Source organism: Varanus komodoensis, unplaced genomic scaffold (assembly GCF_004798865.1).
Source record: "Varanus komodoensis strain SLA01 unplaced genomic scaffold, ASM479886v1 scaffold33, whole genome shotgun sequence".
NCBI lineage: Eukaryota > Metazoa > Chordata > Lepidosauria > Squamata > Varanidae > Varanus > Varanus komodoensis.
The window spans coordinates 9,850,266-9,865,313 of NW_025335817.1; the positions used below are offsets into that span (position 1 = coordinate 9,850,266).

Genomic DNA, 15,048 nt, shown 5'->3' on the forward strand with positions numbered 1-15,048 from the left:
AAGACTAAGTTTTTACAAGCTTTTACTGGTTTTATTTATTTTATTGTTAGTACAATAGCTACATTCACACCTGGCTATTGTATTTTTCCCCTTGCAAGGAACCCAAGGCAGGTTATGTGGTCCTCCTCTTACCCTCACAACCACAATCCTGTGGGGCAGGTTAGACTGGGAGCCTGTGATTGGCTCCGAGTCCCCCAGGGCACCTCATTCTTGAGTGGGAACTGGAACTCAGGGCTTCTGAGCCTGTGCCCAGCGCTCTTCCCACTACACCACATGGGTTCCCTGTTTCTCCACGTAAAAGTTCCTCTTCCATGTAAACTCAGGAAACAGGTTAGTTTAAATTGGGGTGGGCAACATGTGCTCCCATCACCATTACACCCTGCAGCTCCGACAGCCCCAGCGTTCCCAAATAGCATTGTTAAAGGACTACACAGCATTGCAATGGTAGAATTTTGCTCAATGGTTTTTAAGCCAAATTTGACCCCTCTGATGCTCCACAACAGCTGTGGATGCCATTTCCCCACACCAACAAAGCTGATATATCTATTTTGCAGGCCATCAAGGGGGTGGGACTGGGAGGTGAAAATACCCATTCCTGTTTTAAATTAAGTAGTAGTTTATATGCAAATGAGTTAGGATCCTAAAGTACAGTTTGATTCTGGCTTGTTTGAGGTAACCCTACTTTAAAACTATCCACAGTTACCATGAATTCCTTTGTAACAGGGCAGGCACTGTGGTTAGATAAAAAGTATAAGCAAGTGCTTCTGCTCTCCTCCTTGAAGTATCACCAGAGGGTGTGTTTGAATTGGAGGCTAGCCAAGTCTCATGAGAGCAACACTGAACTCCAGGAGGCCTGGTATGTGTAGCTGACATTGCTGCTGTCGTGCCTCTCCAGTTGTGACATCACATTGACATTCACAACATACAGAATCGTAATATACTACTTCTTCATAGCCAGTACACACAAAGATACACATATCCCTGCAAGATGAGGATGATGATGAGGAGGAGGAGGAGGGAGGAAGCTTCCTCTCTTGTCATGATGCTTCCATGAAATTCGATAAAGAAACAACCAAAAAAAAAAAAAACCCTGGGATTCAAAAACCAGCTGACAAGAGGCTGTTTTCCTCAACCATATTTAACGCCAACAGTGTATCAAACTGGCACATATGGCCGATGGACAGAGGAGTTCCATGGATACCGTTCATATAAATGCTCCTTTGTGGACACATTTGTTCCAAGAGAAACTGCTGACTTGGGTTCCGAGAGGACAGTGCAATAAAACCAAGGCAATAAAAGTTTAGAGAGTTTAACATATTATGGGTGACATCCTGGTCATTCCAATGTGCTTTCTAGAGTAACCCAAAACACAGCAGTCTTGCCAACCTGAAGAAAAATTATTTTGGCATCCAATCCATCTACTACTGAGCCTTTCCATCCTGGAACTGGAAAGGAGGCCTGTAAATTCTGTAATAAAATATAATCTCTGAAATAGTGCTGCAATATTAAGTCGCTGATATAGGGCCAAGCAAACTATAGATTCCAGGATCTATTTGAGGGGGGGAGAGTGTTCCCCCTGGAACTCCACAATTCAGCAACCAGAACCTCTTATGGAAGATACACACTTAATATTAAAGAATTCCAAACAGAGGAATTTGGTTTTGAATATCAGATCATTTTGATGAACCAAAAATGTGTAGTAATTCAAAACATTTAAAAATAAACATAAAGGTACTTTTTTAAAAAAATCTCAGAATGGAGAACACCAAGTCAGGAGAGTCATTCCCTATTGCTATAAAAGGAATTGGAAATGCCTCTTTTAAGGAGATTTCTGATAAGACAATTGTAAGCATTGCCTAAACATCTTTAGCTTATGAGCTGGCAAGAGCCCTTTATTTAAAAACGTTCCATACGGTATCAAGCGAAGTTCAGAACAATAATCTCATGAGTAAGAATCCACGAGGGAGGGTACTATTATGCCCATGTCCCACTTGTGAGGCTCCCGCAAGCAGCTGGCTGGCCACAGCATAAACAGAACACTGACCTGGATGGTCTGACCTGGCATGCCTCTTCCCATGTTCTCATCTTCTGAGCAAATGCTCTGAGCAATGTAAATGCATATGTATATGGATGCGGACAATTAAAACTCACACATTCAATCACCTGAGTGTTGTGATTTGTTTTGTTTTGTTTTGTTTTGTTTTGTTTTGTTTTGTTTGCCTGCCGGGCCCCTTGCTGAATCATATTTCTTCCTAAAAACAACAACACTTACCTTGAAAATTTACTTGGCCCTTCACCATCTTCATCATCAAAGTCCATTCTGAAAAAAAGTTGTTTTCTCAATCAGTCAACCTGATTTTAACAACAGAGAAAGTACACTTTCTTTCTGGTGGTGGGGGGGAGGGGGGGTCTTTCTTATCTGCTACTTCCTCTATTGCCTTTTCAAAAACAACACAACACAAACAATAATTTTATTCACAGTCCTATCCAAACTGCTTGTTTTTACTAAACTAATCTGAAACAAATACAGCACTGTCATGTGGAGCAGGGGCAGGCGACTGGTGATCTCAGTATTTTAAAATTTTTACACTAAAGTGTGTTTTGATACGCTTGACATGTTTTGTAGCAGAGAACGTGGTCTCTAATACCGTTAAGAAGCAAGTGTGTGTATTTATTTGGCCGATATGGACCCTGCCTTTCTGGCAGGAAAATAGCACTCATAATTACAACTCAGTGACTAATAAAATAAATGCCTTAAAATGCAAATAGAACACAGTAGTAACAGAATAAAGGCAACATCCAATTCAGCAACAGACCTACTTATGCACCAAAGGCCTGCTTGAATGAAAGGGTCTTTGCCTGCTAGAGGAAGGATGGCAGCGTGACCCTCGCCTGCCCCAGCCTGGGAACCGCCACTGGAGGGCCCTCTTTTCCATCACTACCAAAGGCGACTCTGAGGGCAGCAGTCCCAAGAGAAGGACCTCTCCAGGAGACTGCAGGACTTGGGCAGTCACCGGTCACGGGGAGCTGATGATCCTTCAGGAAACTTGGTCCCTAGCCTGGCATGGCCCTAGAGATCCTAACCAGCGCTTTGAACTCTGCCCGTAATCAGAGTGGTAGCTAAGAAATAAGAGAGTCATGCCACGTGCTGTCTGCCTGTCTGTCTCTCTGTCTCTCACCTGCCATGGTCAACTGTCTGGCTGAAAAAATTTAGAAGGAAAAGAGGAGAACGTTTCCCTAGTGCAAAAAGGGGTTATTTGATATGACTGAATGCCTTCCAGAAACCATTTTCTCCACCAGGATCTGCAGTTCCCCACAGTTACCCATTCTGCATTCAATGATAAGAGTTACCAGAATGCGCCACATTCATTTCCCATTCACTGGCTAAGCATTTGGCAGCAGTACCTTCAGCCCAAGGAACTGCCACCAAGGTTATGCAGGTATTCTGATACAAGAGATTGCTTAGAAGTGCATTGCTTGCCCCGCTATAATAAGGAGGACGGTGCAAATTAGTAAACTCAAGTTCTCCAAATTCTAATGCAAACCACGCCCACATCAGACTGTGCGGCTTGTTTCCTCATTGTCATGGAAAAAAATCTATTTTTTTTCCAAATATGCATATCAATTACACACATCATGGAAATACTGCATCCTTCTCTCATCAGTTAAAGCACCTTTCTGCATATTTTTCAAAAGCATACATTTTTCATGCATTTTCAAATGTTTGCATGCTGTCAAAGGCCTTTTAAACAAATTACACTGTCAATTCAGAACCGTACAGACATTCACTGCAGGTTGCAGCTGAGTCTCCGTTCAGTCTGGGATGTGCAAACTGGGTAAATCCTGATCAAAAATGAACTGGAAGGAATTCCACACGCCTTGCCTTGCCTTCCTCAGTCGCAGTCGCAGTCGCAGTCACGTGAACCACAGCACGGCAGGCTCTCCTGTCCTCCACTGCCTCCAGGAGCCCACCCAACTCTACGCCCACCGCACCAGCGACCCCATCCAGCCACCTCTGCCGCCCCCTTCCCCCTTTGCCTTCGATCCTTCCCAGCATCAGGGTCTTTTCCAACGAGTCCTTCCTTCTCATTAGGTGGCCAAAGTATTTGAGCTGCAGTATCTGTCCTTCTAAAGAAGTCAGGGTTGATCATAAATAACCCTGCTATAAAATACTAAATCAATTCTGCCAGCTTGGGAAATCATCCCAGAACCTGGACATGGAGTCCAACAAAATCTGGAAGCAATGTCATGAATGATTATCCTGTTAGTAAAAGCACCCCTTTTCCTTTGGAACAATTGTTTTGCCATATGCAAATATATGCAGATTTGATGTGAAGCATCCATCCTTCTCAACCTCATCTACTTTTGGAAAGTAGGATCTCTGATTTCCTACTTTCTCTGCTTTCTTTGGCTCCAACCTCTCATATTAAAAAAAAAGTAGGAAATAACTTCTGGCAAACTTGTCATGGCAACTCTTGCTGAGAAAAGTTAGTTATTCCCAGAACTTGCTACTTTTGTGTGCTCTCTTCGAATTCCGTTTGCCCTTGGCTTTCTCCAGACAAGAGCCAAACAAGTGTTCTCAATGCACCCCATACATTCTCTATCATCTTAACTTTCTGTGAAAAAAGCAGCATGATATTAAGAATCAAGAGGGGGGTTGATTTTTTTAGTGTTAAATGATATCCAAAATGGCCTGCTTTCCTCATCTTTTGAGGATTGTGAAGAATGAAAGAATATTTACAAGCATTTCCCTAGGTTTGGTGCTGTCGAACTGTAGGGGAACAAACACAACCAGAGACTGCAGAACTCCAGACCCAGCAGCGCCATTGCAAGAACAAAAGAGAAATTCACTTGCACCAGCCACGGGGAACTGTGATACACAAAGCAACAGAAACAATAACATTTGCAAAGTAAAATAGAAAGCACTATTTACACCAGCCACAAAATGCAACAGGAATAAAACCCTGATCAACCCTATAACTGCTGGACTAAAAATAAAAATAAAACATCAGAATGCAGAATGTTGACATTCATTTAGTGGTAGATGCTAAACTTTTTATAGACTTAACTGCCACCTGTTGATCTTGGTTCACAAGGAGGAAGGATATATACAGATCAGGCAAGCACTCTGGCTGAGTAATTAGCAGGGTGATTAACTCTTTCAACGAATCTCTACACAGGGAGCAAAGCAACACTGCACAAGCAAGTTTTTCAGTGCCATCCCCACACAGATCTGCACAATTTCCCAGCAGAACTCACTTCACATGACCCTCAAGTAATACTGGGAGCAGGCGCATTCCACTCTGCACTTGAGAATACGCTGCTGTATTTGGAATTGACAAGACCTTGCAAATAGGATTAAGCAATATTTGGCAGGTGAGATTTCTAGCAAGGAACTCTTTGGCACTTTGCTAGATTGGCCTATGACCAAAATTAAAAGTGTTTAATTTTAGCTGGATTGTGTCCACACTCTCAATTCCAGCACCAATTATATTCTGGGAGTGGGGGAAATGATGCATTTTCATCAGATCTTGCATTCTTCCAGAACCCTTTCATTCCTTGGTGAGTGAAACACAAGCGTGATGATGGCGTCATGGTGGAGAAAGGGTGACCTCCAGTGGCCAGCTGGGCTGGCTACAATGAACGCTCCTTCCCTCCAAGGGCGGCCCAGTTCTGAACCACACAAAAGGGCAGGTCTTCAGCCATTGCTTTCACAGTATTTCCACCAGGAAAAGATCCCACATTTCCACCTATCATCTAGGCAAGTATTGCTTCAATCTCCCCCCTTCACCAGATCAGTGTCCCTAAATCCCATCCATTTGGCACCTGTTTCAACAAAATACATGTCTATAACCTCATTCCCCATAAAAAAGAAAGGTTTTGCCAATCGCAGTTTGTACTGAAAGAGACACGAAGGGACAGGGTAGCGTAGAAGCAAAATGTTTTGCTCATGCATTTTAAGAGCAGCTTGAGTTGTTTGCTGCTAAGTTCTCCTGAGATGCTAGGTGTGTGCAGGTAGAATCTCCTGTCCAGGCAGCCCTCTGGTTTTAACTCTCTTGCTTCAGGGCACCAAGCGGCACATTTTCAGCACATGGAGCTAAGAGGAAGCAGCTGAAGGTGTACATATGATGTTCCTCATTTGTTCCCCCATTGAAAAGTGACGGCCATGAGCTGCTCTCCATCTGTACTTCACAGAAGGCAAGATTCACGGGCTACCGTACGGCCAAGAACACAGAGGAGACACGGGGTTGATTTATCTTATCCTTCCAACAACCCTGTTAGGTAGGTTAGTCTAAGAGTCAGTGACTGGCCCAAACTCACTACTCCACACTGACTCGTTTTGAGATTTGCAGTCATATAAGTCTCATTCTCTATACCTGAAGCAGAGAGATTGAAGTTGCAATGCCGAGAATACTAGTTGATTAACAAACCCATCTTTCTATTAACCAGAATTTTATTCTTCCTTTAGCTCCTCTCCTACTAGAGGTCAGACATATCATAGCTAAAAAGTCTTTAAGGGATGGCTGCTCTGAACAATAATACTGTATTTGCCCCCAACTCACCATTAAAGGTTATTCAGCCAAGATCTTATTCTTATACTTCTTCCATTTATTTTACCTTGTATAGTCAGCTGAAACAGCCAATAATTTTCATTTTTCATCATATAGTTGGTAATTTATTGATCCTGATACACCGGCTTTAAAACTTCTTGCTGGTTACCCAATCATTCCAGCCGGTGATAAATTCACATTCAATTGCTTCTGTCTTTTTTATGGTAGCTCACAATTCCACGGCACACATCAGAAGTGAAAATATGTTAACACCATACAATGCACTTTTTCTCAAGGCTAATTGTTACGTTTGTGTTGCATATTACGTTTTTCATCTTTAAAAAAAGCTAAAGTGGGCCATCTCTACTCTTTTAGAGTGATCTCATGTTTTGCATTTTATAGAAAAGAGCAGGGAAACAATAACTGGCTGAACAGACATTTTCAAACTTTCTACCTTCTGGCAGAAGTGAATTCTGGCAAACTTTCTACCTTCTGGGTGAATTCTCCTTGGCATGATTTGGAACTGGGTTTGGCAAACTGAGCTATTTTGCCCCACTACCCCCACCAGAGAGCTTGAGCTAATTCTGCACACCTGTGAGTCAGAAGAACAAAACAAGCTTTAGGACATGTGGTATTCAAGGTCCCTGACGTTTACAAAAAGTGACATTATTCCAGGGTGCCTGGGCTCCAGCCACTGCCGTGCTCCTAGCACTAGAGAGATGCACCAGCTTGGATTACGATCTGAGTAAGAGTTCTGGAGGGGAATGAATACTTGTCCTGCAGCATCACAGTCCATTACAAACTGGGCAAACCTTGCCATGGCCGCTCTCCTTTCAGTGCCCATTTCTGCATCTGCTTGTCTGTTGCGTAACCATGATCGCACCAAGGACTGAGAAAATATCTTCCAGGGCACACCATGTGTGTGTGTGGGGGGGGGGGAGCGGTGCTGATGAGACCTCTGTGCCCCAAAGAAAGCTGAGCCCCACCTTGGAACATGCCAGACCTTCCTCACTGGCTAAACAATATTGGTAGTGGGAGGCAAACTGCACTTTAGGGAACTTTGACCTCCATTCTTATAGAAAAATTCCTAACAGCCTGCTAAAAACGCCCGGGAAACATGAAGAACAATCTTAAAAGATTTAAAAATGATAAGCGTTGAGCATTTTTTAAAATCATGCTCAAACTGTTACCCATGTACTACTTCGCTAGGATCACAATAGCCAAGAAAGAGAGGTCATTATTAATCTCACATTGCTCATGCGCTGCTGCAGCTAAGACTGCGAGGAACCCTGTGGACAGCGACTACCCTGACGTTCAAGACGATGCCCCACAACATTCTGACAAGCAAATTAGCAAAAAGAGGACTAAGTGGACCCAAAATTGGCTGCTAAATCGGGCACAAGGAGTGCTCATCAATGGCACCTTCTCAGACTGGAGGGAGGTAACTAGTGAGGCGCCATAGAGTTCAGGCCTGGGCCCAGTGCGCTTCAGCCTCTTCATTTAGATGAGGAAGCACAAGGAAAATAATCAGATTTGCAGACAATACAAAACTGGGGGAATAACAAACGCCCTAGAAGACAGAATGAAGATCCAGGGCGATCCTGATAAATTTGAATGTAACAGAATGAGATGCAATAAGGACAAGTGCCAAGTCTTCCACCTAGGAAAAGGAACCCAAATGCCTTAGTACAAGATGGCGAATTCGGGGTTCAACAGAACTGAAAAAGAAAAAGATCTCAGAGTAATTGTGGACAACAGGCAAATATGAAGCAACAATGTGAGGCAGCTGCCAAAAGAGCAAATGCGATTTGGGGATGCATTAACAGAAGTATTACTTCCAAATCACAAGAAGTTGTAATTCCCCTATACTCCTCACTAGTCAGACCTCATCTGCAATACTGTGTCCAGTTCTGGGCAGCAAGATTAAGAAAGATGCAGGAAAATTAGAAAGGGTCCAGAGGAGGGCAACCAAAATGATCCAGAGTCTGGAAACACTGCCCTGTGAGGAGAGACTGAGATAATTGGGCATGTTCAGCCTTGAGAAGAGAAAACTGAGGGGGGACATGATATCCCTCTATAAGCATCTGAAATGCTGTCACAAAGAGGAAGGTCAAGATCTCTTCTCACTGATACCAGAGTGTAGGCCACAGAACTCAAGCTGTGTCTACCCAGTTTAAGGCTAGATATTAGGAAACGTTTCCTCACTGTCAAAGTAACGCAACAGTGGAACCCACTGCCTAGAGAGGTTGTGAGTTCTCCCACACTAGAGACATTCAAGGCAAAACTGGGCAGTTATTTGAATGGGATGGTGTAACTTGGTATCCTGCAACAGCAGGGGATTGGACCCGATACTCTTCATGGCCCCTTCCAACTCTACTGTTCTGTGATTCTATGATATTGTGTTGTATGACTGGGGTGAGACACATGCTTGCTTGAAAGTGAGTTCCACTAAGTTCAGTTGAACCTCTGCATGTACTCAGGTTTGCAACAGATGCACAAGCCCAAGGCACATTATAGCAAAGGGGAAAAACCATTTTGCCATCTCCCTCCCCTCAAGTCTGCATTTTTCATGAATGACATCCAAAAAAATCCGAATGTTCCTAAACAGAATTCACAAGAAGAGCAAAGCAGACTTGAAATGATTAGGGGTTTGAGTAATGTAACACGTGGGTCCACTGTCCTCAGCAATACCAGATTAGCAAAACAGTTCTGTAATTAAATTCAGGATTTTAAAGGTGAGGGAGGCGGGCAGGATAACATGCAATGTTAAAATTTGGCAGTGAAGATCACAGTAAAATGAAGGGCTCACTAAAACATCTAGTGACATTTCGGGATACATTCCAACTGCTCCACTTTTTTGCCTGAGCTTTCTGACTTGGAATGCTGCATTCCAAGAGAATTCGCTACACTCAAGGGGGCTTAACATCAGGGGGAAGTATATTGACCCTGGACTTCGGCCCAAGCTCTTAAGGAACCGTCCACAGTGCTAAACCCTATGGTGCTGACCCCAACCCCTAGTCCCAACTGGGCTCATCATCATGGACAGCCCCTTGAGAATTTAAAGTGAAGCTCAGAATGGATACACTATTACACTGGCATTTGAGCCACCAGACGCCGCTGGCAGAATCCCATTTCTGCTGGGATCATGTCCACAGGAGCACCACTTCAGCCTTTCAGTTCTTCTGATGCAGAACTACCTGCTCAGCTCCAATCCACTGCTTTCCCTTGCCCCGAAACAGCAGCTTTTCGAGGTCTAGAGCTGGGGAATGCACCCAACCCTGCCATGTGTGTTCCCTCATCAGCCACATCGGGGACCGATCCTAATGCAAACAGTGAACTTAACTACTAGCAAAGTATCGGGGCAGCCCCAGGCTCGGGAGGCCCCGTTGCAAAACATCCTCACTGAGCAAGCAGGTCCCCCTGCTGGACTGATCTGCCATTTTGATTTTCAGCAGGGCTCCTGGTGAAGTTCCTGCCAGGACACGGGTGCAGAACCTCCTTCGGGCCAAGGGCCAGATTCATTTGCGGACTGGATCTCAGGGTGCACTCCAGTGGCCAATGGGAAGGGCCAAAAGCGTATTTTGGTTTAAAAGCTGTTCCTACCTCAGAGGATGCATTTTGAACTTTTGGAAGGGCGAAGGAAGGAAAGGCAGGGAACCACCAAATATTTGATGAATGAGGGGAAGGGCTTGATGGTCAGCACCTGTCCCAACATACTGGCTGAAATTTAAACGAGACATTTTTAAATGTCTCACAGTGTCCCAAAGCAAGAATACAGAAATCGGGGCATTGTGGCTTCCCAGGCTAGTGGTCCATCACTGGTTAAAAGGGGGCTTGGGGGCCAGCAGCAGCCTCAGAAGGTCTTCAGGAAAGCAGCCGACTGAGCTGATAGTGTACGTCTGGCCTTCCACTTTTGCAACAACCACCTGGGACAGCTCTGGAAGTTAACTAGAACTTGATGTGCAGAAAAGAGATTTTCCACATTGCTTTGAAAAACTGAAATTGGCTTACCCTGATCGTCTCTTTCCACCTCTGGCAGGCATGGGTCCTGTCATTCTCACTTGACCTGTTGCCATCGGTGCGACAGGCAATGTCACCGACCCAGGAATGTCCGATGCCATCTCTGTAATACAGACCAAAAACAAAGACCAGGCTTAACATGATGGGGTTGTGGGACAGGTGGCCCAAACTGCCCAGCCAGCAGCTGAGAAGGGACAATGCTGGTTGAGAAATTGAGGAGTTCTGGGATAGACCAATGCACTGTCTGATGGATTAGGGCATGGCTGACGGACCAAAAGCAAAGGGTAAATATTAGTGGGGAATCACTGGGATGGTGCCTAGTGATGAGCGGGGTCCCCCAGGGCTCTGTCCTTGGACCATTCCTGTTCAATCTTTTTATCAGTGACCTGGAAGAGGGGGTGGCCAGTCTGCTGGTCAAATTCACAGACAATACTAAAATGGGGGTGGTGGCCACAACTAAGGAACAGGTACTCCAAATCCAGAAGGATCTGGACAGACTATGGAGGTGAGTGAGGGACAAGGGGATGGTGTTCAATGGAGATAAGTGCAAGGTCTTGCACTTGGGGCATAGAAATGGATGTCATAAGTACAGGTTAGGGGACAAGTGGCTGCAAAACAGCACTTATGAAAGGGATCTCGGGATGCTGGTTGACTGCAGGCAAAACATGAGTCAGTACTGTGACACAGTGGTCAAGAGGGCGAACGTCACCTTTGCTTGCATAGCCAGAAGTGTGGCTTCTAGATCAAGAGAGGTATTACTGCCACTGTATATGACTCTGGTACACCTGCAACTGGAGTGTTATGTTCAGTTCTGGGCAACTCATTACAGGAAGGATATAGCCAGGTTGGAGTCAGTGCAGCGTAGGGCCACAAGGTTGGTGGCTGGTTTGCAGGGGATGCCGTATGAGGCGAGACTGAGGGAACTGGGTCTCTTCAGCTTGGAGAAGAGGAGACTCAGAGGGGATCTGTTGGCGACATACAGGTATCTGAGGGAGTGTCATGTGGAGGTGGCTAGAGACCTGTTCTCCGCTGCAGAGGAAGGCAGAACGCGCTCCAATGGAGCAAAGCTCAGGGAGCCAAGGTTTTGTTTGGATGCCAGGAAGCACTTCCTGACAGTCAGGACCCTGAGGGTGTGGAATGGGCTTCCCCGGGAGGTGGTTGAGGCCCCATCGGTGCGGGTGTTCAAGGATAGGCTGGACGTCCACATGGTGGGCATGTCATGAGTGGAGCCAGCTGGAGCCCAAGGTCAAACGAGATGCCCGGGAGGCCCTTTCTGACTCGCTCAGTTTCTATGTTTCTAATGCCTGCCATTTTTCAGCAATGAACTACCAATTGTAAGGGCAGGGGGAAATATTGGCCAGGCGTCTTACTCCTTCTCATTTAGCTGAATCAGAAGCGAGCAAAAGAGATGGAAGAGGTGAACTCTGACATAATTAGGTCTCCTCCCACTGTGCCTGAGGATCTCCTTAAAGAATACCTTTTAAAGACAACCTACATTACGGTCCCAATGCAATGATAGATATTTTAAGTAGAATCATTGTTGCTGCTGATTATTTTTAAGGACATCTGACTGGTACATTAGGTTTTATTGGAGAAACTTACTGTCCTCCAAAAGTGCATTCAAGCAGACAGATGGAAGCAAAGCATTTTAAGGAGAAATCTGAGAGAGAAAAACTTCTATTTATGTCGTCTAGCTGCAACTGAAGCCTCTAATAAGTCAGCTGCTTGTAATATATTCCATGAATACAAATCAGAACCAGTGATATGGAGTGGAAAATTTTCCACAACTATATCAATTGGTCAATTGCCCATTTTTTGAAATCCATTTTTCATAAAGTTAATTATTGGCATGATTAATAAAAACAATTCAGGTCCAATGGGGCAACTGCAATGTTACCTGTTAACTCCAAAAACAAATCTGGATGTTACTTTTTCTTCCAGATGACCATCCCTAAGAAGCTCATATAATTAGGTGCATAGTTAATTAAACAACTAAAATCAGCAGCTGAGCACTTGTCAATGCCTTTATTTTGCTCTCAGAATCCAAATGTAAGGGCAGTGCCTGCTACTGAGTTGCCATGTCTTAAAATATTTCTAGTTATTCCTATAAAAAGAATGTTTGAAATTATCCCAACGTCAATTATTTGATGAGGAAACAGCACTTTGTACATGCTCAGAATGACTGTCTCCATGCACAGAAACTCTGCCACATAACCCACAGCACTCACAGCGGGTGACCAGGGAGAGGAGGGTTACAGAGACAAATGAGTGGCCGATGGCACGGTGTCAGAAGGGATGCTTCAGGTTCCTCAGCTAAGGCGGCCAGTTCCTCGCCGAAGGACTTCTGGCAAGGGAAAGATGTACCTCACTGGGATGGGGGAAAGGATCTTTGGGAAAGCTCTAGTGACCTTCAGCTGGAGGGCATTAAACTGACCTGGGAAGGGGGGACCAGGATCCCCAAAGACCCGTCAAAAACAGTCACGTGAAGGAACAAGATCAGGGTGATGCAGGGATTGCAGGGGCTGGCATGGCTACTGTACGGAGGGTTCCTGCTGGGCCAGGGAGGACAGGAGGAGGAGGCAGCTGGGGAGCTCGGGAATGGGGCTCATAGGAAAGAGCTGGGATTATGTGTACCAACGCTAGGAGCATGGGAAACAAGCAGGAAGAGCTTGAGGCTCTCCTGGGAATAGGCAGGTATGACCTGGTGGGGAGCACAGAAGCTTGGTGGGATGATAAGCGGGATTGGAATGTCAACACAGAGCGGTGCTGGAGGGTAGCGTCAATGGTCTCCATCTTCAACAAGTGTAGCAGAGGAGACAAGGGGAATTACGGGCCAGTTAGCCTAACGTCCATTCTGGGAAAGACAACAGAAAAACCAATAATAAGGAAATCTCTGGAAACCCTAGAACCACACAACATGGCTTCTGCAAAAATAAGTCCTGCCAGACAAACATTGTGGAATTCCATGGCAAGATTTCATGTGGCTACAGAGGGGAGACGATGGATGTGGTTTACCTGGATTTGGGCAGGGCCTTTGACAAGGTGCTGCATGAGATCCTGGTTGAGAAACTGATTAGCTTCGAGACAGATCAATGCACTGCCTGATGGATTAGGGCATGGCTGGCGAACCGCAAGCAGAGGATGATTATCAGCAGGGAACCAACAGGATGGTAGCTGGTGATGAGTGGAGTCCCCCAGGGCTCAATTCTGGAACTGATTCTGTTGAACCCCTGTATCAATGACCTGGGGGAGAGGTAACCAGTCATTTGCAGATGATACCAAAGTGGGGGCAGTGGCCACAACTGGGGAGCAGGTACTCCAGATTCAAAAGGATCTGGACAGACTGTGGAAGTGGGCGAGGGTGACAGGATAGCAATTAATGTGAATAAGTGCAGGGTCTTGCACTTGGGACAGATAGTGCCATAGGTACAGGATGGCAGACAAGTGGCTGGAGAGCGGCACTTGTGAAAGGGATCTCAGGGTACTTGTCAGCAGCAGGCTAAACATGAACTAGCAGTGTGATGCAGCTGTTAAGAAGGTGACCATCACCCCTGGATGTATAACCAGAAGCATGGCTTCTAGATCAAGAGAGGTGTAACCATCACTCTGTACAACTTTGATGCACCCACAGCTGCAGTACCGTGTCCGCTTCTGGGCTCCACATTGTCGGAGAGACACAGCTAGGCTAGAATCAGTGCAGTGCAGGGTCACAAGGATAGTAGCCAGCTTGAGGGGGGCGGGGGGGGGGGGATGCCATATGAGATAAGATTGAGGGAGCTGGATCTTTTCAGCCTCAAAGAGAGGATACTCAGAGGGGTGTCACACAGTAGATGGTTGTGACCTGATCTCCCCTGTGGTGGAGGATAAGATGCAATCTAATGGGGCAAAGCTCAAGAAACCAGATTTCAGGCTGAATGTCAAGAGGTATTTCCTGATGGTTAGGACCCTTTGGGTATGGAATGGGAGGTGGTGTTCAGGGGTGTCCAAGGGAAGACTGGACAGGCACATGTTGGGGATTACATAAGCAGAGACAGCTGGAACCAGGGGTCAGACTAGATGGCCCCGGAGACCCCTTCTGACTTGCTGTGTTTCTATGTTTTTATGTTATGGGTAGCTATTTCCAAATCTAAATTAGGTCCTGGATCCCTGGCAATCAATTGAAGCACATGCTTGCTTGAAAGGGAGTCCAACTAAGTTCAGCTGAACCCCTGTATGTACACAGGCTTGCAACAGATGAACAAGTACCAGGCTCATTATAGCAAAGGGAAAAAAAACATACTCCATTCTCTGAGTCACCAGCTCCTTCCATTCAAGTCTCCATTTTTCATGAAAGCCAGGGAAAAATCCGCATGTTCCCAAACAGTAATCCACAATAATGAAAAGAAGAGAAAAGCAGACTTTTAAACGATTGGGTTTTTGAGTGATTTGTTATGTGGGTCCCCTGCCTTCAGCGATACCAGATTAGCAAAGATGCTCT

At 45.3% G+C, this 15,048-nt stretch overlaps 1 protein-coding gene across 1 annotated transcript in view; it reads right to left on the minus strand.

Annotated features, from left to right (window-relative positions):
- The window catches only part of ARNT2 (aryl hydrocarbon receptor nuclear translocator 2), a 119,748-nt gene extending 106,166 nt beyond the window's left edge, over positions 1-13,582 (minus strand). Inside the window, exons 1-3 of the mRNA XM_044438818.1 lie at positions 13,273-13,582; positions 10,563-10,674; positions 2,273-2,320 (exon numbers count right to left, since the gene is read on the minus strand). Of these exons, the coding sequence (XP_044294753.1) occupies positions 2,273-2,320; positions 10,563-10,672 (158 nt within the window). The 5' untranslated portion in view covers positions 10,673-10,674; positions 13,273-13,582. The remainder of the gene's footprint in view (positions 1-2,272; positions 2,321-10,562; positions 10,675-13,272) is intronic.
- Between the last annotated feature and the right edge of the window lie 1,466 nt (positions 13,583-15,048).